Source organism: Rhea americana, unplaced genomic scaffold (genome assembly GCF_003343005.1).
Source record: "Rhea americana isolate MKP2758 unplaced genomic scaffold, rheAme1 scaffold_29, whole genome shotgun sequence".
NCBI classification, from domain to species: Eukaryota; Metazoa; Chordata; class Aves; order Rheiformes; family Rheidae; genus Rhea; species Rhea americana.
In genome coordinates this window covers 5000466-5026109 of record NW_028186412.1, presented here as the reverse complement: position 1 = coordinate 5026109, position 25644 = coordinate 5000466, and the positions used below count along the sequence as shown (strand labels likewise).

Genomic DNA, 25644 nt, shown 5'->3' with positions numbered 1-25644 from the left:
GTTTGGCTCAGACACAGATCTGACCATCTGTGGCCATAAAGGATCCTGGGAATRTTTCTGTAATAATAGGGCTGCTAGCCTAGCTCAGTGACCAGATTTCATTATGAATAATGCCATTCTGATGAACTTTCCCAAATTATTGCTATTACTTCTCATAGAAAGTATGCTTTGTCATGCTGTCCTGCTTATATATGCAATTTTATGAATTTTAAACTGCTCTCAATCATATCCAAGGTCGAAATAAAACTATCTTTGCATATAGTTTGTAAAGCAGTAGAGCACTTTGTAAATATTGWTCATTATAATTATGCCAGTTTGCATAGGTATTTTAGACACTGCCTCGAGATGATCAAAGGTCGTTGTCTGCAACAACAGATGAATGACTTCTTCTGTCTCATTTTTCCTCTGGGCATGAAAGTCRCTAATTTCATTGTTCTTCCAAATTTTAAAGCCTTCAAGCAATGTAAACAAACAATGAGTAGTTCAGTGATCCACCGGGACCTTATCAGTGTTATAAGGCATGCTGAATACACATTATAATAAAGACCCTGTTGTGCCCTTAGGAAATAAAAAACAGTCCTGCATTTCTGTGGGACTACTGAAGATCAATTTAAGGTGTTTGCCTGGTTCATGTTATATATTTTATAAATTTCAATAACTAGAGGAAACTGTTCTTAATTCCTCTATCAATTTCCTTTACAAACTCAGCTAATATATATATTTTTTCATCTATCACAGCTTAGAACAACACAAATATATCTGATAAACTTGGTAACTCTGCTGTWTGATACAGAGATTATATGTAGATGAGATTAACAGAGCATTTCCTAGCTAAAATAAGAAAGAGGAAAATGTTTAATAACCCCCTTATTTTTTTTTCAAGTTATCTTTAAAGTGGTAAATAAGAAATGGGTTTGATATGCATTTGTATCCAGGGACTTCTATCATSGATACTTTTTCTCCTCCTGAACAATACCAGCCTTATCACCCCTGTAAATCAAAATCCTTTGAATTTCTGTGATGGAGACTTGAAGTGACATTGCGAGATGTCATCAAGCTGTCCCATCTACTAGTAGTTTAGACGGATCTAAGGGACAAGGATTTTTTTAAAGATGGATGACCTAGAAGCCTAAAAGAGAAAAGCTTTGCTCTCCCTTGTGGGCAACATGAAAGAAGTAACTCCCAGTACCTATAGTGGGAAAAGTATTTGTCTCTAAAAAAARAGAAAAGCAGCAACTAGTGCATAATCTGACTGATCTGGTTGTAGTGTTTTATATTGATTACTGAAAACCCAAGGCCTAACTTTCAGTCCCACTGGTTTATCCTTCATGCTGATAAGAGCTGAATTTCTGGCAGAGGCCGTGAACAGAAAGGCTGTAAAAGTAGAACTACAAAGTTTCTCATCTGTGACTAGGTCAAAAATGTCAGCAGTGCATCTTTGGCCAGATGTATTCACACCGTGGAGTGCATGTGATATGCAAAGTTAGGGAAATTATAATGTGTTCTCGCTKCCAGCAGGGAAGAGGAGACAGACAAATGTAAACTCCACAAACGGTTGGCTAGGACAGGAAAGTGAAAGCAGAAGGAAATAAAATGGCAAGCAAAAATCCTTGCCAGAATGAAGCAGTGTGAYTCAGGCATCCTGGAATTATTCCCAAACACCAGAGAAAATGGAGGTGCCACAGGTAGGTATTTGATGAAAAGCCTGTAGAACAGAGGAGGGGAGGAGAGGAGTCTCACATGACTTGGAAAAATACCAGGCAAACAGAGAACAGAAAGGGAAAATGCTCTACAGCAGTAMTACTGTGTTGTTGACATCAGTGTCTCATTGTCCCATAGGTTTAAAGTTTGAGGAAATGCAAGAAAAGTTTGGGGAAGAATTCTTCAATATCTGCTTTGATGAGAATGAAAGAGTTCTTCGAGCTGTAGGTGGGACCCTTCAAGACTTCTTCAATGGCTTTGATGCTTTACTGGAGCACATTAGAACTTCATTTGGAAGACAGGCCACCCTGGAATCCCCTTCTTTCCTATGCAAAGAGCTCCCTGATGGCAACCTCATGCTTCATTACTTTCACCCACATCATATTGTGGGATTTGCAATGATGGGAATGATAAAGGCAGCAGCAAAGAAGATTTACCACTTGGAAGTGGAAGTAGAACAGATCACTAATGATAAATTGTGTTCAGAGGGGACAAACCCAGGTAACTGCAGCTGTCTGACCTTCCTTATCAAAGAACATGAAAATGCAAATATCACAAAAGCACTTCCACCAGGAACATCCCAGTCTCCCCTGGACCTGAGGATTAGCATCAGCACGTTCTGCAGAACTTTCCCTTTCCACCTGATGTTTGATCCAAACATGCTGGTTCTCCAGCTTGGAGAAGGTCTTAGAAAGCAGCTCAGATGTGACGCTCATAAAACACTGAAATTCCAGGASTGCTTTGACATAGTTTCTCCTAAGATCAGTGCCACGTTTGAACGAGTCCTCATGAGATTATCTACTCCCTTTGTGATTMGAACCAAACTTGAGGATTCTGGCTCTGAAAATAAAGATAAGGTAAGAGCACTAATTTGGAATGGGATRTGTGTATGCATGTGTGTGCAATGGGGCAAGATTATTATTCAGAAAGAAGCACCTCAGGTCCTTTGTGTTCTGGAAAGCTCACTTATGCCTTCCAAACAGGGCCTAAGTGGTATTCTCCAGACAAGTGAGTATTTTCCTAGATTATTTATAAGCTTTGCATATGATATTSTAGCAAATCATGACATTGCCATTCAGAAAAATTCTACATTGCAGAGTTGTGTAATACAATTTAAATCAAAGAGTGGGAAATTTTACAAAATGCCCATATCTTAATTTCACTTCAGCTGTATTGTGATAACAATAATAGTTATTAAGCCATTTACTGGGAAATAGCTTTAAATATGTTTTCTGAAAGACTAGCTGCAGGGTTCRTACTGCCACTTTATATTCTACTTCTCTATTTGGGAATGCTACTTTCCTCCATGTTTCTTCTTATCTATCACCCTGGACTCAAGAGAACCAGAGCTGTATATGGCACCATGTCACTTATGCCAGTTTTAATGCTTTCCWGTTATTTAAATGAGTATTTGTCCTCCTACTCTGCCTTTTCCTTCAATATTTCAGAAGAGAGTTACCCAAGCTAGTGAGCCCTACATTGAGTTCCATGCATCCCGTGTGAGTTAGGTGAGACCATGCCTTCTCCACTGGGCCTCAAAGACTTGGATGCAGTTTGTCTCATTACATACTCTTGAAATATGGGAAAGCTTTTTGTTATTAAGTGGGATTCTGGCTTTATTCACCAAAGTACTTACACTTCATGCTTATATCAAAAGCCTGTTCTTGTGTGCCTTGGAAATACTGTTGCCCTAAATGAATAAATTATTGATTTTCAGGATTTTAAGAGTTTCCTAAGAGTGTCATGATTTAGGTGGTCTGAATATAGCTTGTGAAACTCCACCTCTGTTTTSCTACCTATACTGGGCCAGAGTTTCAGAAAGACTCTCATACTAACTGCATACTGAGTTCTGGGTTCTTTTAGAAATATAGCCAGTTGTGACAGCAATAATATTTCCAGCTTCTTTTTGGCCCTGCTTGTTGGCACCAATGAAAATGTTTCTGCTGCACTTTCCCCTGGAAACAACGTGTTCCCCCAAGAGATGCAAACTAGCACTTCTCATTTGGTATGAATTGATGTAATTCAACCTATTTAAAACCAAAAGAGAGTTTATTTTATGGACTCTGTCCTCAGACTCACCCTATCCTATATTTATGAAGAGGAAATATGGAAGTGTTGTGCGAGAAGTTCAGAGCTGTTGGCTCTGAGCTGCTCTTAGGCACAGTCCTGTCTGGTTTTGGAAGAGGCTCGTGATATCCTCCTTCCTCCCTTGGAGACTGCCTGTTCTCCTGTAGAACAGAGTCTTAGCCCTTCAAGAATTTTTAGCCCTTCACAAATTTGCTGTAAATCACACTGAAGAGAGAGAATAAGGTTTTGAGGGACTTTTTTGACTCAGAGTTTTCCTAATTACAAGGAAAAAAAAATTAGCCACTCTCCTGCCTGGGTAGGTTTGGTACACTTGTGGCTCATTGGAGAGGTGACAGGGAGTGGAACTTGCTGGAAGCAGGTTTTAGCAGCTGGCTTGGGAAACAAGTGTGTTTTCAGAAGCCTGTTCTGTGCGATCGGGCTGTGCTTCCTTGAGCACATCCTTGCATTACTGTCGTGTTTGGTACCATGTGTCATTACCAGGTGAGTAATGAATCAAATCAACTATGGGACTAGCTGCCACTCAAGATAGTGACTGTTCTTTGTCTTAGTGTCACATGTGAAGTCAGACCCTGGATAGCAAACATCAACACTAACAATGTAGTAGTAATTCAGATATTCTTAAGAAGCAATTAAAAGAGRATAGCAATAAAGGATATCTTTTGTGTGCCAGCAATTAGAAGACAAATTGTGTCTGGAACAGTAAGATGTAAAGGAAATAAAAAAGAATGATGAGAAGTGCAGGAAATGCAGGGTAAACATTGTGCTGTAGGCACTGGAATTAGTTTGAGAACATCAGTTTAGCTTAARAGGTATTTTCTCCTGCATCATTCATTTTATGAATAGTTTTGAAAAGTTTATTTCTGTAAGTAGCTATACATTTAAACAAGACTCAGTGTGATGCATTTGACTAGATATCCCCTTTATTTGCAAAACTAAAAGTTGTGCATATTCAGAGAGGTCATGATCATCCTAAATTGTGAGAGTAGGAACTTGGCAATAGTCTATCTCATGCTCAAGTCYTTGATTTTCTCCTGGATATTCAAAATAGACTGAGCTTTGGGATCTTCATGCTCTGTTACATGTTCACAATGTAGCTCATTTTGAAATGCTTTCTGATTTGCCAACTTTTTTTAAAAAGTTGAATGTTGGACAGGTAGATTGCTACTTCCTGCCGTAAGCAGCTTCACGAAAAACTTCAAACATAATCGATTTAGTTTATTTCTCTATTTTCTGGACTGTCACAAATCTTTATTCAGTTCATACTGGAGTTTTATCTCACTTACAACTGTATGTTTCTGAATATTTTTTAGAAAATTCTGACTTTGCAATAATTTGAACACTTTTCAGACTTGGTTACTTTAGATGGCAATTGAAGGGAGCCGACTCAAACAAGTCTGTCACGGTTTTTAAGCTGTTCAGATCTCTCAGTGTCTCCTCAAGAATAAAAAAATGTTTTAAAACACTTTGTGATGCACAGGGGACCTTTCAACCTCTCTTCAAAGCGCTTTTGTCTCCTTTTCAATACATAAATAAGATTTTTTTAGGCTTGCAGTGGGTAAGACAGAATRAAAAAACAGTTTTCAGTTAGTCCTGACACCAGCTCTGTATTCAGATGAAAGTAAGGCACAAACAATGATCTTCCCTTAACTCAGCACCCCTGAAGACAAATTAAAAAAAAAACGGTTCAGAGTTTCAGGATATTAGTACTTGTCCTAATTCTGCAAAGGCTCATTTGTGTACTTTGGCTTACTTGGGGCTGAATCACTGAAATAAGTGGCTTGACTTTATAACACTATCTTAMGTTTCTGAGGTAGGGGAGGGTTGGAGTGGCGCCTAGCACTCACTGGGAACAGAGATGAGCATACACCTTTGTGGAAGCAGAGCCTAATTTAGGCATCACAACAAAGAAAGCAGCAGCAAGAAGAGAGGCTTGGACTGAATATGATTTCTAAAGGATTTTGGAAGAGTGGATTATGGATGACTAATTCACCTGCGTTACAAATACAGACATCAAAGTAAAGCTTTCAACTATATGAAAGTTATATAAAGTTTCAGTGGAGTGCATTGAAACCCTCTATCACTTTAGGGTTTTTARCATTTTACTCATATATCTTATTTTCAGTATTAGGTCATTTTAAAAGAGGTTTTGTATAGAAACATGTATTTTTTTTTCTATTTTGGACCAAACAACACAGTTTCCTTTCTTCTCTGTTAGAAGTTCATTTTGGATAAAAAGGAAAGTTCTCTCAGCTTATAAACTCTTTCTGCTATCACAATGCCTATAGCAAATTGCAGAATTATACATGAAATTAAGGTTTAGCCACTCGGGGTATTTGATTAGGTATAGCTTTTCACTTGCATGGATACAGTGTTCCTAATGGGATGGGGGAGGGGAAAAAGTGCCCAGCCTTTTAAAGCATGTAACAGCAGTATTTGTTTCTGTACCCACAAAAARTGTATTGTTTGCTGACTATACGCTACATTCAAAGAGTACCTTTTTTTCCTGTGGTAAGTTTACTAATATTTGATTTCATCTTTTATTTTATTCTAATATTATGAGTTCAGAATTTTTAACATTATGCCCAAAATTATGCTGACGGCTTCGCAGAGAAATTAGAATGCATCATTATATCAGCACACAAAATTTTGTGTGTCACCAGCTGTTCTTTGGAACTTTAAACATTAAAAGACTCCCATTGTTCTAGGGACCAAACACAAAAAAAGAACTCTCCTTCTGAATAGTATGGACTTGGTTTAATCCTCATTTTCCACACCAACCATAGTCCTGGGCCATAAATCRAATATTTTGATGTTTGCTTGGGTGAGTTTTGAATCTCCATTGTACAGTGGATATATTTGAAGGAGCATCTGGACAATGCAGGCCTTGGTTCTGCAAAACAAAAAGGATAGAAATCATGTAAATTTATTAGGTCAGCAGACTCACTGAATTTATTCGAGCTTGTCATAAGCCTGCAATTAAACAATCTTGTAAGAATATGTAAAAAGAGAAACAAATTTGGTAATCTAATCCAGAATAAGACAGGGTGTGATGATTTTCTAAATCACAGAATCACAGAAYAGTTGAGGTTGGAAGGGAACTTTGGAGATCATCTAGTCCAAACCCCTGCTCAAGCAGCATCACCTAAGAGCATGATAAGATCGTGACCAGGTGCGTTTTGAATATCTCCAGAGAAGAAGACTCCACAGCCTCTCTGGGCAACCTGTACCAGTGCTCTGTCACCCTCACAATAAAGTTGTTCTTGCTCATATTCAGATGGAACTTCCTATGTTTCAGTTTGTGCCCGTTGCCTCTTGTCCTGTCACTGGGCATCACTGAACATAGTTTGGCCCCATCCTTTTGACATCCTSCCTTAAGGTAATTGTTGACATTGATAAGATCTCCCCTCAGCCTTCTCTTCCCCAGGCTGAAGAGGCCCAGCTCTCGCAGCCGTTCCTCATCAGAGAGATGCTCCAGTCCCCTAATCATCTTTGTAGCCCTTCACTGAACTCTCTTCAGTAGTTCCATGTCTCTCTTGTACTGGGAAGCCCAGAACTGGACACAGTCCTCCAGATGTGGCCTCCCCAGGGCTGAGTGGAGAGGCAGGATCACCTCCCTCGACCTACTGGCAACACTCTTCCTAATGCACCCCAGGATACCATTGGCTTTCTTGGCCAGAAGGGCACATTGCTGGCTCATGGTCACCTTGTTGTCCACCAGGACTCCCAGGTCCACAGAGCTGCTCTCCAGCAGGTCAGCCCCCAGCTGGTACTGGTGCCTAGGGTTATTTTTCCCTAGCACTTGCCCGTTTTAAACTTCATGAGTTTCCTCTCCGCCCATCTCTCCAGCCTGTCCAGATCTCTTTGAATGGCAGCAGAGCCCTCTGGGATATCAGCCACTCCTCCCAGTTTCCAGGTCATTGATGAGTRTGTTGAACAAGACTGGCCTCAGTGCTGAGCCCTGGGGAACCCCACTAGCTACAGGCTTCCAACTATTTCATCAGTCTGCACTGATGACAACCCCCTGASCTCTGCCTTTCAGMCAGTTYKCRATCCACCTYACTKTCCACTCATCTARCCCACACTTCCTGAGCTTCTCTTGGAGGATGTGATGGGAGACAGTGTCAAAAGCCTTGCTGAAGTCAAGGTACACAACGTCCACTGCTCTCCCCTYATCTACGCAGCCAGTCATTCCATCATAGAAAGATATCAGATTGGTTAAGCAGGATTTCCCCTTGGTGAATCCATGCTGACTACTCCYGATCACCTTCTTTTTCTACATGTGCTTTGAGATGACATCCAGAATGAGCTATTCTATCATCTTTCTAGGTGAGTAGAGTGGCTTTCAGTTTTCTGGATCCTCCTTCTTGCCCTTTTTGAAGACTGGATTGACATTAGCCTTCTTCCAGTCCTCAGGCACCTCTCCAGTTCTCCATGACCTTTCAAAGATGTTGGAGAGTGGCCTAACAACAATATCCGCGAGCTCCCTCAGTACCCGTGGGTGCATCCCATCAGGGCCCATGAATTTATGGATGTAAATTTTGCCCAAAAGATCGTTAACCTGATCCCCTTCGACCAAAGGAAAGTCTTCCTTTCTCCAGACTTTCTCATCTCCAGACTCTGGGATTCCTGAGGGCTGCCGTTAGCTGTAAAGACTGAAGCAAAGAAGGCATTCTGTAACTCTGCTTTCTTTATATCCTTCATGACCAGGGCACCCACCTCATTCAGCAGTGGGCCCACATTTTCCCGAGTCTTTCTCTTGCTACCAATGTATTTGAAGAAACYCTTCTTGTTGTCCTGACATCCCTTGCCAGACTTAATTCCAAATAGGCCTTAGCCTTCCTTGTTGCATCCCTGTGTACTCTGACAGCATTCTTATATTCCTCCCAAGTGGCCTGTCCCTTCTTCTGCATTCTGTGTACTTTCTTTTTCCATCTGAGTCTTGCCAGAAGCTTTTTGSTCATGCATGCAGGTCTCCTGCCTGCTTTGCTGGACTTCTTACTCATAGGGATGCACTGCTCTTGAGCTTAGAGGAAGTGATGTTTGAATACTAGCCAGCTCTCCTGGACACCCCTTTCTTCTAGGGCCTTAACCCATGGGATTCCTCCAAGTAGTTCCCTGAAGAGGCCAAAGTCCGCTTTCCTGAAGTCCRAGGTTGTGATCCTACTTATTGTCTTGCTTCTTCCACACMGGATCCTGAACTCCAACATCTCATGGTCACTTCAGCCAAGGTTGTCCCCAACCTTCACATCTCCAACCTGTCCTTCTTTTTTGTTAGGACAAGGTCCAGCAGGACACCTCTCYTTGTTGGCTCCTCCAAGACCTATGTCAAAAAGTTATGCTTTGCAGGAGCCTTCTGGACTGTTTTTGCCTGGCTGTGTWGTCCYTCCAGCAGATATCAGGGTGGTTGAAGTCCCCCRTGAGAATCAGGGCCTGTGACTGTGAGACTAGTTCCAGCTGTTTGTAGAAGCCTCATCGACTTCCTCTTCCTGATCAGGTARCCTGTAGTAGGCACTCACGGCARTGTCACCCGTGTTAGCCTGCCCTTTAATCCTCACCCRTAAGCTATCGACTCACTCTTCACCCATCCCTAGGCAGAGCTCGATACGTTCCAGTTTCTCTCTCACATAAAAAGCAACTCTAGCACCTCRCCTGCCTGGTCTGTCTTTCCTAAAAAGCACGTAGCCATCCATGACAGTGTTCTTGTCATGTGAGCGATCCCACCATGTCTCTTTAACTGCAATGAGATCATGGCCCTGCTACCGCACACAGATCTCCAGTTCCTCCTGTTTWTTCCCCATGCTATTGATGTATTGGTGTACAGGCATTTCAGAGAGGTAGTTGTGCACATAGRTTTCCCAGGAGGAGTGCAAGGGGATCCCCCATAGCCATGCGTATCCCAGGCTGCAGGGACCTGCTGGAGGCCTCCCGACTTGAGCTGTGTTTTGTTGACTACTCTGACTCTATAACTCTCTACTTCCCCCATCCTTCCTAGTTTAAAACCTTCTTTAGCAGGCTGGCCAACCTGTTGGCAAAGACATAAGTGCCTCACTTAGTAACGTGGATCCCATCTCTCCTCATCAGTTGTCAGTCTTCAAAACYCTGCTGCCAACACCAGCAGCGCAGCAGTTGTTAACTTGGAAAATCCGTCTATTCCTTCTCCTATCCTCCTCCCTCATTGACCGGATTGAGGAGAAGATTACCTGGGCTCCCAGACCCTTGACCACCGTGCCTAGAGCTCTGAAATCCTGTTTAATTGTTTCTTATTTGCCCTTGGYATCATCAGTACCGATGTGAAAGGGCGGTGGAGGRTAGTAGTCTGATGTGTGGACTAGCCTTGGCAGTCTTTYGATGACATCTCATATATGAGCCCCTAGCAGGCAGCAAATCTCTCTAGACTAGAGGCCAGGTTGGCAGATAGGTACCTCCATCACCTGCAGCGTGGAGCCACCCTCAACAATCACATGTTGCTTCTTCTGAGTGTTCCCGCATCCTTCCTTTGTCAAACACAGCGAAATCCTTCCTTACTTCCATCCTTTYTTCCCTTCCTCCATTCTTCCTCTTTGAATGATCAAATTGGCTACACTTACACATTGGTCTTTTTCTTGATCTTATTCTGCACATTCAGAATTTTCAGTATGAACAATTGTGACTGATGAGATTTGCTAGAATGCATACAGCTCTTTAGACATATAGAAACTAATTGTGATCTGCCTCTGAGGCTTCCAGTTTTCTCATGTAGTTAAATTTCTGTTGTTGTCTGTTGTTTATATTATGGTACTACCCAGACACTGAAGGGAGTATTAGGGCCCCCTTGCTCCACTTCCTTCCACAAACATTCTGCTATTTTTCATATTTCGCACTAATTTCTATTCAGTCATTTGGGGGTTTAATGAGAGAGCTTCACTTGCATTCAGTCATATTTTCTAAATTATTGGCATTGTCCCTAAAAAAGAAGGTCACAAATATTATTTCTTCGTCTCTCTAAGCAATCTCACTCTATACCTTCCTCTCTGGGAGCAAACATTTATTTCAAYTATATGTGATAGATTGTTTAGATTGTTTATAGCTTCACACAGAATCACGGAATGATTGAAGTTGGAAGGGACCTCTGGAGATCATCTAGTCCAACCCCCCCTACTCAAGCATGTTGCTYGGGACCTTGTCCAGACAGCTTTTGAATATCTCCAAGGATGGTAATATTAACACATGGCTAATAACATTGTACTTCAAGAGTTTATGAAAATCAATGAAGTTGCATAGGGAATAAGATCTTATGTATGCTAACAAAAGCTGGGTCTAAGCTTGCCTGTTGGAGTGTCTCACCTCTGCAGAGACTGTATTGACTTGGTCATTTTAGATATTTCACTTTCGAGGTTTATTTAGACTTGTGTGGTAACAACATTCAGATGCCCCCTTCCGTCTGAATTTCTGAAGGACTTCACTTGCACACTTTTCATATAAAGGTGATTCCTCATCTCTGAGTCACTGTTATTTTTAAACCATATCATCCTTTACCGTGTCTCTTTGTGTATGCCGTTCATTTTCACATAACTCCTCAATGGATATTACTTGATCCTGTTGTCTCAGGGATGTTGCCTTTCTCAAACAGCCTGGTAACTTCCTCCTCACCTTAAGGGTGAGACCATGTAAAAATGTTTTTCATCAAGGCCACATTTCATTAAGAGTGCTTAGATTATAGGATTTTTTTAGAGAATGTGGCARAATGTAGCTTATAACCCCGCAGTAGGTTGTTCATATAGTATTAACATAGGTGGCTGCCCTTCTGTGATTTCCTAACCAGACCTGGGCTGGAATCTCCTGGATAGGTACCTCCTAAGTATGAGTCTAGGTACCTGCATAGGAAGCTGGTCATTCTCTGAGTATATTAATGGAAAAGCCCATCTGTGATGCGATAGAAATAGTTGCCTCCTTGACAGCACAGTGAGACCGGTGGAGCTGCTTCAGTTTTTGTATGTATGGGAAAACAAGGACTAACCTTCCTGTTTTTCCTCTCCTGGCTCACCTTCTCCTTACACATAGATCTGTGGCATCAGTGACAGGTAGGCCAAGAGTGGAGACAGATCAAGCCCTTGCTGGCATCCAASCAGTCTCAAGGGCCTTGATGCAGATCAAGTCCTCTATGTGACAGGACAGGCAGAGAGGATCAATCCTCTGATTGATAGGATGAGCAATCATCAGTGTTGGTTTTGTGGGTGCCTTTCTGAAACTATGACTTAGCATGCTTGCTAAAAGGGATGCCAAAGTAGGCATTACTACTGTCCTAGATTAAAAAAAAGGGAAGTTGAAAGTGAATCACGAAAGAAGTTATTTGGTTCCCCGCCAGATACTGTGCARCTGTGTTTTCCATATACTCCTGCTCTCCTACTCTATCTCCGACTAAYAATGCTTTTCTGCTTGTGAAACAAGTCGGTTTTTATAAGCATACTGATTGGTCTTTGACAGTCTGTTAGGCTTGCATACAATTTAATTCAGAGAACCTGTGTAAGAACAAAGCTGGCATCTAAAACTGCATTACTAAAAGTGGCCAAAATTGTTCTGTCAGGATGTTTGCTCTTTGACTTTGCCATTTTATTAAATAAAGCTTTCCCAGGAGTTTAGCAAAATACTGTCCTGAAAAATAATTGGCTTTTATTGTGTTAAAATGTTTTGTTCCAGTATTTTTAGAATGGAATGTGATTTTTTTTTAGTTTTGTAATACATTTTATTAGAAATGGGTTTTACATTATAAATTACAATAAAACAACATTCAAAACTMTGAAAAACTGTTTGACAAAACCAGTCCTTCAGAAAATTTTATATTACAAGAAATCCCTAATAGCACAGACTGTTCTTATTATCAAGAAATTATCAAGAAATACCAACTCTGAAATGATAAAACTTCCAGCAAAATGGAAATGTCAGTATTTTATAGCTCTACAGCTTGCACAGACTGTTTGAGCCAGCTCCTCRGCTGTTTTCAGTGGGGAGGAGAGGGTTTGCAGTAAATGGAACTGGACTGCACCAGCAGGAATTTTGTCCCAGTGTACTGAATTTAAATAATTAYGTAAATAAATGAAAATAAAATAGTGTAGAGCCAAGATTGCTTTAACCAAGATTACAGGAAAAAGTCCATAAAGTCAGATTCTAAGGAGTATAGATAGACATGTAGTAAATAGTCAGATTTTTAAACATGCTGAGTAATAAACTATGATTTACTTTAAGATGTAGCCTGATTCAGTGGAAGTAAGTGGGAATTTTTCCCCCATTCGTTTCCATTGTTCTCTTTACAGATTTATTCATCTGGTCCCCTTTTCATGATATTATGTAATGCTATCTTTTGATTAGATATTCAGATCAGTAAGACTTGCTGTGTATGATCAAATCTGAATTCCATCCAGCCCAACATGTTGAGTCTTATGGTGACCGACAGACAAGACAATGCTTAATGAAAGAGTATAGGAAACAGGATAAGCCTGCAGGATTTTTTTTTTTTTTTAATCCAAGAATAAAAGCCATCCTCTTGAAGTGGCATGCAGAGTAGTGTTGATAGCTCCTGAAAGACCACTCCCCCATAATTTTATCTAGTTCCACCTTTTTGAACCAGAGGAAGACTTAACTTTAAGCTTCCATAGCATCCTGTGATAATCAGTTCCACAGTTCACTGGAAACTGTGTGAAGAGAAAACCTCTCTGGTGTGTGGCACCAGCTACTTTCAGCCAGCTGTGTGGGACACCAGTACAGAGTGGCACAGCAGGCCTGGAAGCCTGCTGACTGCTTCAGCGATAGCACYTTCCCATTGTGCTTGTTGACTATTAAAAAATATCCATGTAAAATAATATTTTTTTTAATCCAGGAAGTACATTATCYGCTCTTTTATGTTAAGAGTCTGTTCTGTATCTGTTACTTTTTATTTATTTTGGGGACCAGCTAAAGGARAACAGTCCTGATACTGGCAAACTAATTTAAAGCCTACCAAACACAATCTTGCAGTGTTTTGCCTTTATGCTGTAACTGCTTTTTCCTGCTCTCCTAATAAAATTCAACTGAAGTGGCCTGAAAGTCATCCTAGCATGAGGGACATCTGTCACTTATGATCTAGAAATTTTAATTCTTCCCAGAGCTGATTTATTCACACTCGGTCAGACTTTGACACTTAGTTCCCACTGCTTTTGCAGGCTCCTGGAGCTCTTGGTATCCAGTTGTATCTTCTGTTTCTGGTAATGCTAATATCCCACCCGTTTGCTTGTCAAAATGTGTTTGGACTTTGATGCTTTTCAAGATGAATTGGATTGGCTTGCTTGACAGCAACTAGGGACTGTGATGGGTTATAAGAAACAATAGATGACACGACTTTCTTATCTCACTAATGGCCGTGCTTCAGAGAACTCTAATAATACTGTGAAAGTGGCCCAGAATTTTTAATATTACTTATCCACRCAGGCCAATGACAATGTCATTTTTAAATGCTTTTCAGGATAGAACTGAAAAAAAAGGTAACACGCTTAAGATAAAATACTCCCTTCCCCATTCTGTTAGCTGAAAATAGAAGAAACTCTATGGGAATTATTTTGTTCAGTTAAGTGGCTATTGAGCCAATTTGGCTCCATGGTGAACTGTCCCGCCTTATGATTTGTATTATTTTTTGTGACAAGGAAGCTATTTCCACTTGTAAATGTTCATCTTTTTCTAATTGATAGCTTTTGAACAGATTCATAAATTATACTACATTGTAACTGAAACAAAAAAAAATAATTAATTGTTTAAGGCAACTAGAAAAGTTGCCTTAAAAAGTGGCCTTAAAAAGAATGGGAAAAGCTTGGGAGTGTCCCTGCGGGGTGCGTAACGGGCGCTGCGCTGGCAGGGCAGAGCGGGCTTTGCGCAGGCCGGCTCTGAGCCTGAGGTGGCTGCCTGCGCCCAGAGGCAGTGAGGGCGCCGTGCTGGTGCAGTTCTCAGTCSTGAGGCCGCTTCCACCCGACAAATGCCAAGCGGTCTTACCTACCGCTGCCCCTGCTCCTGGTGCAGAGTGTGGGGGGAACAAGCCTGAGCTATTCTAGGTTAGCCCCGCAGTGGTGCTGCCTGGCTGAAGAGCCCAGGGAGCAGAAAGGCAGCTTTGTCCCATCGTCCCTCCACCTTTACTTTTGCTTTGAAACCTCAAATTAAATCTATAAGATTCTCTTTCTGTTTGGTCTGGAGTGTAGCTTAGTAAACTGCTAGTTTTGGACCTGGCTTGGGTCCTCCAATCCTAACTCATAAATACCTATTCTTCTGAGTTATAACATAGCTGTCAGCATAAATTTACTCTAAGTACATTAATTCCCTTGTACTTACTGTGCATGCATCTTATCCCAGATTGAGCATGCTTTATTTCCATGGAGGCAAAGGTCTGAAGTCCTGAAACTGTCTTGAAATAGGAACTTTGCTGATTCATTACTGGGCAACGGACCCAGGCAGAATAGATAGCTGGCAGCAGATTATTTTACATGTGATTTGTACCTTTTCTTGATTCCTTTTACATTCTAAACATGAAACCAGTTTTGGAGGTGATGAAACTCTGGGATCGAAAGGAACACTACCATGACATAACACCTACCTTATTTTGCATGCTGCCTCATTATGAATAATTAGTAGTACTATAAAACAGTAAGATAATAGTAATTTGTTAAAGTCAAGACTCATACAACTGACCTACAAAAGCTAGCTGCTGATTCCCTAACACTTACGTATTATGTTTCTTTTCATCTTTGAACAGCAATAGGCACCTTAMAGGAAGCACAGTGAAAAGAGGTGTGACGTGAATAAGTTTGGGTCATATTGTGCTGCATTTTAGTATTACCAAGGATACACGGTATTTGCCCTGCTCTTTTCTCCTGAGTCTAGCAAAGGCAGTGACTGATGATCTCAATAACAGCAGATCACCTATTGCCAGACGAGCAGTCCGTGCCAGCAGTTCTGATCAGTGCTTAGCACGCATTAGTATTTTGCAATGAAAAACCTGTGTGTTAAGGAGCCAGGAATGCTTGCTCAGGAATGAGGAACCATTCCCTTGCAATGCTTTACACTGCTGAGGATCTCATCATCGCTGAGTCACATCTGCAACAGGAGCGGGTGAGCAATACAGCAGAAACCACTACTGGAAACCTTGGAAAGTGTACAGATAGCCAGGCAGACTACTCTTTTGTTAACTATAGATTTGTTGCTCTGGGAATATTCCTATGCCATATGTGTTTTTAAAATGTGCTAAAACAGAAGTCATCTCAGAAACCAACCTGTTAGACTTCAGAGTTATACAAACTACAAAAGTAGACCTTAAAAGGAATACAGRGTTGTGTGCAGGCTCTTTTGCCTGTGCTAAAACGCTCTAGGAAAAAAAAATAATCCAGAGTTCGATAATATGCTGTCTTGAGAATTCCTCAATATTTTGTACTTTGTCTCAACTGTGTTTTTTTTATTATTATATTTTTTTTTAGAATTTTTTTAGAAGAAGCCTTTTATAGCCTTATATGTTCATATACTCTTTAGGTAGAATGATCTATATGTTTTAAAAAAAGTATATCCAGAAAAGATTTTAGTATCATTATACTTAAAGAAAATTAAATCAGTCAGCTCATAAAATAGTATTTCATGTTATTTGTTTCAGCTTTTATGAATGATGATTTAGAATAAATACATCTGAAAAGAGAATTAAATGTCTTTTTCTAAACATCCCGTAAAGGAATAAAAGCTATTCCTAATGTATTATTGTCCTCTTGAATTGGTTAAAAACTGAATAAACTTGTTCCTCTTTGCAGATTATAAACAAAGTTGGTTCTTTGATGTCTTGGAAGGAGATAAACATTTTAAAATTTAATCTTAGATTAAAAAATATTATATTGAATACTTTAACCAATACATTTTTTCTCTCCCTGTGTTATTTATATATTTTATGGCCCATGTTAGCCTATTTCATTCTAAGAGCTGGAATTTGACCTGCTTGTTTGCGCTGGATGGTAACTTTCTCTGTATTGTTTCTCACTCCACTGTGGGACTACTAGCAGACTAAGGTCTATGCAGGTCTGCCAGGAATATGAGCCTATTTTATTTTAATTTCTGCTTCACCTTTCTTTTTCTTTAAAAATTTATAAATTGAATGATTTCTGCTTTACCTATGGGTCCAAAAACATTGTGCCCAGAAGGGACTCTTATGAACATGTATTTTGATCTGCATAAAAAAGACCGTAGGGTTTTAACTAATAATTGTTATGTCATTCCCACAGCATTTTTATATGAATATTACTGTGGCTTTAGTGGATTGCTGTTGTGACTAGAGCACTAGATGATTAGAGTACTAGAGAATTTTACTCCAAATGTTGAACTGATAGCCTTAAAAATGGCTATTTTGATGAAAATATAGGTCCAATGGATCTTCCTTAACACAGAACAGAAAATATTTTCTGAGTGTTTAAAAAGACTGCTTATTTCAACAGCTTACAAAGATAGAACTTAGTGTTTCTGAAAATTCATAAAATAAACATCTAAATTTAGCTGTGCAGTGTTTGGGAGAATATGAAGAATAACCCCAAATTTGTAAACAATCTACTAATAAATCTGTTTCTTGAGAGGGTAGTTTATTGGGCGAAGATATTAAAAGTGAGATAACTTTGGAGGCCTTCAGTCATGGCTGTTGAAGGGCCAATAGGTTAGTCCCAAAACAAAAACAAAGGCATGCTCTGTGGCTTGAAGAAGAAAGTAAAAACTTCTTCTTTTGTCTTATGTGAGATACAGAAAGGCTCCTCTGCAACACATTGGGACATTCTGCTGTTTTAATTTTGATTGAGAAGAGAAGATAAATAATGCCTTCTCAACACTGAGACACAGGCCCCCCAGAGCAGGCATGAGGTATGCATTAGGGAACTCAGATCTGCATTTCCTATATATCCTCTAGTTCAACTTATGCCAAAAATCCGTGCCACTTAAATTCATCTTTTAATCCTTACTCACCTAAAGCATGTTGGATGATTTCAGTCATCAAGTGACATTCCTGTGATTTCCTTATCTGCATTTATTTTTTTGCTTAGGAAGGRATGATATGAAAACTGATCTTATGGACTGATTTCTGATATTAGTGTAAAACTTTTGTGGAGAATRCCCAGTAGATTCTGAATTAATTATATTTTAAATGCTTTACTTAAGTATAAAAAAAGTGCTGCCTAGTTGTTTTGCAAAGCCTTCAATGTTTTCTGCTCTGTTACCTCAAAGGCATCTAATAGAGTGAATATCTGAATGGATTAACAGTCTGGGGATAGTTCTCAGCTGTGCTTGCTGTGATTTTGAGTCCTTTGCAGTGCAGGCTCTTGCATGATTCCCCTGTGAACGTACTTTCTGCCTCCACTGACACCTGGCAAAAGGCAGGCAAAAGAAGTGAAGAGATCCCCTATTCCCAGAGTTCTGTTATTCCAATAAAAAGAGAACTACCAAGAAAAGAACAGAAGATGTTATGTTTATTTCAGCTCCACTGAAAACCCAAGGGGGAAGATACCAGTGCTTGGCAAATATTAAAGGAGATACTTCATACTGAAAGAACTTTGATTGTTCAGCTTTGCAGAATTGTATTTAGTTTTTCACTTTTAAAGAGGAAAAATACACTATAAAAATACTGACTAGGGCAATGATGTGGATGCTATGCAGATAGACAGCACTGTTTAATTTTCACATGAAGGAAGCATAAAAGGTATCATTAAAAGGACATCAAATATTCCCACTCATCTCAGTGGACTGCTGATTCAGTCTGTTTCCTCTTTGCTCGTGAAGACTTCAAATCCAGTTATTGGATAACTCCTGTTCTGTTTCTTGAATGTTGATTTTCTGGCATTTGTTCCTGGGAATATGGGGATAAAATAGCTGAGAATGTTTTCTGGTAGCCAAAAATGCAGAAAYATCTGAGAGGTTTCCTAGTTATGTTCAGCAGCATCAGAGGGTCCTAAAATACTTTCTGAGCCATTTTGGGTGATGGGGAAATCCACAGAGAGTTCTGGGAACACGGGAATAACACTGACAAATCCATAAACAGTACTTAAAAATAACTGACTTTTTTGCTCTGATTCTGTTTTTTCCCATGGTGTCATATAATTGGGTATCACAGCAGACAAGCAGCACTTGTAGGGCCACCCTAGCAGCCCTCTACTTTACACTATCCAAGAATCCCAAATATTTTAGTAGGATATTCTATGAAACAACTTTAACAACAAAAAACAATTCATTTGATCAGTACTGGTGAAATGAGGTTTGCCTGAGAGTGCAAAAGCAAAGACAAGAGCCAGTGGATATGGTCAGGATATCCCATCCTGACCCCTCACTGATAATGTAAGTCAAGTTACCATTCTGATCTAAGAACACCAGGCTAATTCTGTTGGATCRAAATCTGGTACTTTTTCTCAGGATAAAAAAAGTCTTACTTCTTGAGCCTAGGAACCTAAGTTTACCTATTTTCATGAGCCTGGCTTCAACAGGATTATTTTGGGAGAAAGGTACTCAATGTGAACAAAACTATCTCAACTCTAAATGACTTACTGTGCTGAGGGCATTACCATTGATTCTAGCAGATATGTCTAAAAAGTAAGGGAGTAGTCAAGATGAGAAAGCAGTGCAATTGCTCCCTTTAATGTAATCAGGTTCATTACCAGGCTTATACTCAGTAGCATCTAGTTCTTTGAATCATCTYGTTTATTTTGAGTAGGGAGAGCAAAATATAGTCTTCAATTTGACATTAAATTTCAGAAAATAAATTTGGTGAGTACACCTACAAATGTACTGAGCATGAAACCCTTTTGGTAACAGAAGCTGTCCATATGTTGTATTCAGAGAATTAGAATTTTATTTCTAAATAGGAGTCTTTAACTTCATCAAGACTGTATGGCAGTTTTTTTTTTTTTTTTTTTTTTTTTTTAGTTTGAAAGAGAGGATATCATAAATAATTCTCTTACTTTTTTACTTTCGTTAGGCTTTAAAAAAATCATTTACTATTCAACAAATGGAAACTTAGAAATCCTATAAGCTTTATCTCTTTTATGTGTGTTAATTTGATCGACGTTGTAAGACTTGTTTCTACAGTCACTGTTGACCTAGAGATTGTAGAATTCATTATGGAAAATGTCCATAAAATTACCGAGGAATTAACAACAAAAAGTGACTAACACATTATTTTCYAGCAGTACCTAAGTACAGCTCTGTGAAATTATGAGATAAAGGAACTGACTGATCCCCCCAAATTTCTAGTTTTGAAATTGTTTGCAGCTACAAATTGCTATTTGTAGGCCAAATTCTAATCTCCTTTCACTGGCAAAACTTTTGGTGAAATCATCAGACAATGGTCTCAGTAACTACTGAGTAAAAATATAATTTCTTTGTGAAGTCATTGAGAATTTGACACAGAAAGGGATAACTACAAAATAGGACTTATCCAAGTTTATTATCTTAAGGTGTTTTAATCAAAATAGGCATATTAAATTATTATTGCTATTACCTTAATATAGGTGTCATTTAAAAAAAATCATTTTAAAGTCCTTATTTACCTTGATAATCTTCAGGTTGTTACCCCACAGTCTGTCAAGGGAAGCAGCATCTGAGGACTCTCAGATCATGAACTGACAACACCTTGCAAAAAAGCCCTGCTGCATTTGCTTTTCTGTGGTGCTGATCAAAGTACTTCCTACAGAATAATCCATTACCAAAGCTCTTGCTCTTGAATGTTTACTTGAACAAGGTGTCAATATGGGAATAGTCATGCTAGGTGAAACTTCGAAGGCCCTGTTCTCCCCTTGTGCCTGTGTGTTGAACTCTGCATGGTCAGGAGTATCCATGAATAGAACAGAAGACATACATAACCTCTTTATGCAGTGCTCTGTTGGAAAATGTGGGTGAACTTAACCTTTAAATTGGGCCTGGCCAGCTCTGAACGAGGAGCCAGGTCACTGCTGTTGATACGACATGATGCCTGAGCCCTGTTGGGGCTAGGGGCTCTTTGGCTGAGCTGTGGTGCAGGTTCCTCAGTCTACTGGGCAACAGCTCTTGCAATATCAACGGGAAAGCAACCTCCCAAGGGTCCCGGGGGAATGGAAAGTTATCCAAAATTCTCCCAGTGTGTGAGCTGCTGGTTAAGAGTTAGGGACCTCACAAAGGTCTGCTGTGTCCTGACAGATTACTCTGGAGAAAGGATGTTGTAAATCAAATGAGCTCTTGTTTCTCAGCTGACAGCTCCATTTCAGAGCAGTCTGCCAGCTGCTCAGACTTCTTCAGTRTCTTGGCTGAGTAAGGACTACTGCTGCCAGCCGAAGTCTTGCAGCAATGTTGTTGCTTTTCTTTTACTATTTTATGAATGCTTCTGTTCAGTTCACTCAGTCCTAACCTTATGGCAGCTGAGCTTCTCTGAAGCACATTAGTCATATTTTTTATTGGCAAATAGGTAACGCCACATTCTCTCAAAATAAAGAACTATGGTGGAGCATATATATGTGTTTTAATATAATACTGCAAATAAACTCAGTCAGGAAATGAACCAACTGTATTCAAAGTAAAGAAAAATATTTGTCCTTAGAGGACCCTGTGCCTTCTCTCTTTCTCTCCTGTTTTCATGCTGTTCTATCTCACATAACACCTCCCTAATCATGACCTTACTCTGCTCCTCACCTCTCCCACCTTCAGCTCCTCCTACTCCTCAAATCTGACCCACCTCAACCCCATTGCTCAGTCTGCTACTGGAATGTGAAGGTCCCACCACTCACTGGATAGGTATAGACTATTTAGAAATGTTAGGTGTAGACTGGTTAGGTGTAGGCTAGAGGCTCTGAGAAGCCTCCGAATTAAATATCATTAAATTGTTAGATTTGGCATTAAATCTGGCGTGATTTTGGCTAGTGCCAGTTAGTAATCCTCCAGACATTTTCTGGTCCTGGATCAAGAGTTAGCATAGGCAAAGGACCATTCAAGGAGGGAATGAGGTCAGTCTGTTTTGGAGGGTGGAAGAGTTTAATTGTGTGAAACCAGGCCATTCCTTGCCTTTGGCATTCAGGTCAGAGAACAGTCTTGAGCATATACACTTATTTATAGGCTTCAGAGCACAAGAGTTCCTGCAGAGACAGAAGATGGCTACCTGGGAAGATCATGATCCTCAGCTCCCACTGAGTTTCTGCAGATGCAAGAGGCACTTGCCTTTGTGCAGACAGGGATGTCTATTTTATATGTGTCCTTGCAGGCATGCTTCACTGTGCCCCTGCCCACTGGGGACAACTGATACAATGAGTTACTCTCTGTGCTAGACATCACTTTTAGCTACTATGCTGGGTGACTGTTAATGGATGTTCTTACAGCATCTCAGTTCTAATCCTTGTGTCCTGTTTTGGATCCATTGCCTGACTACTTTTCTCCCTTACTAAAATTAGCAGTGTAACTAATAAAAAGTGTTATCAGTCCTCCAGATAAGCCCCCCTAAGTATCTTTTTTTATTTACCTTTATTATTTATACTTAAGCATTACCCAAAAGATTCTATAGATTGCACTTACATGTAGATATATAAGATGACATAGCCTCTGAATCATGTTGCTCAGGTTCTACACAGATATATAATATGTAGGGAAAAAAATACAAGAACATCCTAAAAAGTCATGGCTGAGCACTGAAATTTTTTTTTTTCAAGTTCAGTTTGCTGTGATTTAGTATATAACATAGCCATTTATGATTCAGTGTATAACACATAAYGACTCTGTTACTCTATTATCTTGTTGTTTTAATAAATGCCATTGCCTTTATTTTCCTATCATTTTCTACTAGAATTCCCTGGCAATAGAAACCCTCAGAACTGATGCTAGAGACACCTTGTGCCCTCCTTGCAATTACCTCTATACCCAAGAGGCTCACTTGGTATATAGGTGCTCTGGRCATGTAGTTTCATGCCATTAGCAATGATGTGGCAGAAAGGCAAGGAACTTAAGCACAACAGTTTCTCAACACAAGGACTTTCTTTTTCTTATCACTCCAGACTAAYGGGTGTCTTTAAACAATAAAATATTCCTGGATAGTTTCTTCTCTCTTTGTCTGATAACCTCTTTCAGGCTATCTGTGTTACCCCAGCATTTCAGAGTGGGGGGAGTCCTCCTCCCTTCATTTTGTAGCAAGGCTTTCTTGTATAATGTAATTCTCCTTGAATAAAGCAGAATTATGATATTTCAAAGTCTTCGGGTCCTTGTCTGGTGCTCATACTCAGAAATCTCAACCCTCCAGCCATGTTACTCTGGGTATCAGAAAACAACTGTTCTGTGGCAGTGACTCATCCAGATTAATGGATTTACCACTACAAATTTTTAACCTCGTGAAGAGTTCACAATAGCATAGATTCAGGAGTCTTCTTAAGCAGATGCAGGGGACTTTACTACTTAGGGTTCTTTTCTAAAAGGTGACTTTAATGTGACACTTCCTGGCTCTACAGTGTTCAAACTAATGTCATAAATAGCTAACTGCCAGATTAGAGACAGCCTTATGCTTCCTTCTGTTAATTGCTTTCTACAGTGTATTATACAGCAAACGTTAGTGGTTGCAGTTCAAATAGAGCTTTCGCACATGACTGGGAAAGCAGAAGGATTACATGTGGCAGAAAAATAGATTCCATTTTCTAAGAAGCTGAAGTCTTATTAGAATTTTAGGGTATCTGCATGTGCTTGTGAATTGCTGTTGCTGAAGTGAAAGTCCTACAGATGATCAGTATTTGATAATTTGTTATTGATTTAAAAATCAGTATAGAGTTTCTGATTCTTGCATAGATTAAAAAGCATTAGGCTTACTTCTTTGAAGAGAAGTGCAGTCTGAAACATGAAAAAAAGCCTTGGGACTTTGAAACTTAATATAACTTTCCKTGTGTATTTCTTCAATTCTTCTTCTGCATTTATATTTGTAGGTAGTAAACCAGCTAAAGGATTYCCAATGTCTTCTTGAGTGAGGGAAACCGAACTGAACTAAGACTTTTTGTTGAGCAGTACTGATATCCTGAAACAGATTATGAAGGACTTCAGTAAACTTGTGATCCCTTTAGCAGAACTAAGATTGAGAAATGAGCTTAATTTGTAAGTTTATTCCCTTAGAGCAAATGTAAATCTGTAAAGGATATTTGTTGATTTACTGCTGCAGATCTGTGAAAAGTATCTCTCTGTTCTTGTTCTCTAAAATGATCTAGATTTGAAATAACCTCTCCCAGAGGAGTGGGTTTTAAACTGGAATCAGAAACAGCCTGAAAARTTTGTCTGACTGCCCTAGTTATTGGGACACATTTACTGTGAATGTTGTTTGTAGACATAGTTTCCTGAAACAATGAKATTTGAGTAGATTTAAAAACCGATAGAAAACAAACGAGTGGTTTTATAGGGCACGTGTAGCAAACGTGAACTGGGGGCTGCGATATCACAGCAGAATCTTGCACTTGACATTGCACTTGCACAGGAGTTAGTGCATTGCACTAACACTGATGTTGAGAGGCRGGGAAGTCTTGTCTCCACTAAATTCAATTGGATTCAAGCAAATGATTTTAAAGGAAACATAATTTTGACTAAGGTATTCAGTAAGATGATAACAGATTTGTAATCCTTCAAGTAGCCTACTGTTGGAAGGATAAATATACCATACTGTAAAACAGGAAGTCAAATTGTGCGGTAATTTAGAAAGTCTGATTCTCTGTTATCTTGCATTTTGTTTCAAATACAAAGAATAGTTATCTGGTAGGCTTGCTTATCTGCTTTGCACAGGGGTCTGAAAATAAGTGTAGAAATATCTCTGTTTTCTTACAAAATGTAATGCTCCAGCAATGTACTTAYTCTAAGAGTCCCAGTTTGCTTGATTTTCTTTTTTCTTTCTCATTGTAGGGCTTGTGTTTTCTACTTTAAACATCTCTGATAAGTAAGTAGGAACACATGAATAAAGTCAAAAAGTATACATTTTGATTATAACAGTGTTGTTATTTGGAAATTCAAATTTTTCTTACTTTTCCTTTCTATGTTTGTGACTTTTTTTATTAATCATGTTAATATTATACTATTTTAAACTTATATTTTAATTAATCTAAAATATGGCATATCTCCATATTTGCTCTCAGAAAAGCATTATTTTTGTAAATACTGCTTAAACTGTACTCTTTAGATGATCGCAATGTATGTACGTCTGAAAACCATGCAACTTCTGGAGATATTCCAATAACACATGTGCAAACTGTATACAGGACTGTAAGAGCATATAAAAATAATTTACATATGTTTGTACTTGAACTAACTCTAATAAGTAAAAAAAATAAACAGAAATTTTAAGAGTTCACATTGCAAGAATGTGTAGTATAGCTATATCTGGTTAGACATTTGCAAAATTTTACTTCAGAAGTATTTCATAGAATCATAGAATCAGTAAGGTTAGAAGGGACCTCTGGAGATCACCTAGTCCAACTGCCCTGCTCAGCCGGGTCACCTAGAGCATGGTAGACAGGGTTGCATTCAGGCAGGCCTTGAAGATCTCCAGAGAAGGAGACTCCACAACCTCTTTGGCAACCTGCTCCAGTGCTCCGTCACTGTCACAGGGAAGAAATTCCCCCTCACGGTCAGGYGGAACTTCCTGTGCTTCAATTTCTGCCCATTGCCTCTTGTCCTGTCACATGGGACAACTGAAAAGAGTTTGTCCCCGTCCTCTTGACACCCTCCCTTCAGATACTTGTACACATTGATCAGATCCCCCCTCAGTCTTCTCTTCCCCAGGCTGAACAGGCCCAGCTCTCGCAGCCGTTCCTCATAGGGCAGATGCTCCAGCCCTCTGATCATCTTTGTAGCCCTACGCTGGACTCCCTGCAGTAGCTC

At 39.6% G+C, this 25644-nt stretch overlaps 1 protein-coding gene across 1 annotated transcript in view; it reads left to right on the top strand.

Moving 5' to 3' along the window:
* The window catches only part of GUCY1A2 (guanylate cyclase 1 soluble subunit alpha 2), a 148096-nt gene that overhangs the window by 18960 nt on the left and 103492 nt on the right, over positions 1-25644 (top strand). Inside the window, exon 4 of the mRNA XM_085309098.1 lies at positions 1840-2558. Coding sequence (XP_085165224.1) covers positions 1840-2558 — 719 coding nt within the window. The remainder of the gene's footprint in view (positions 1-1839; positions 2559-25644) is intronic.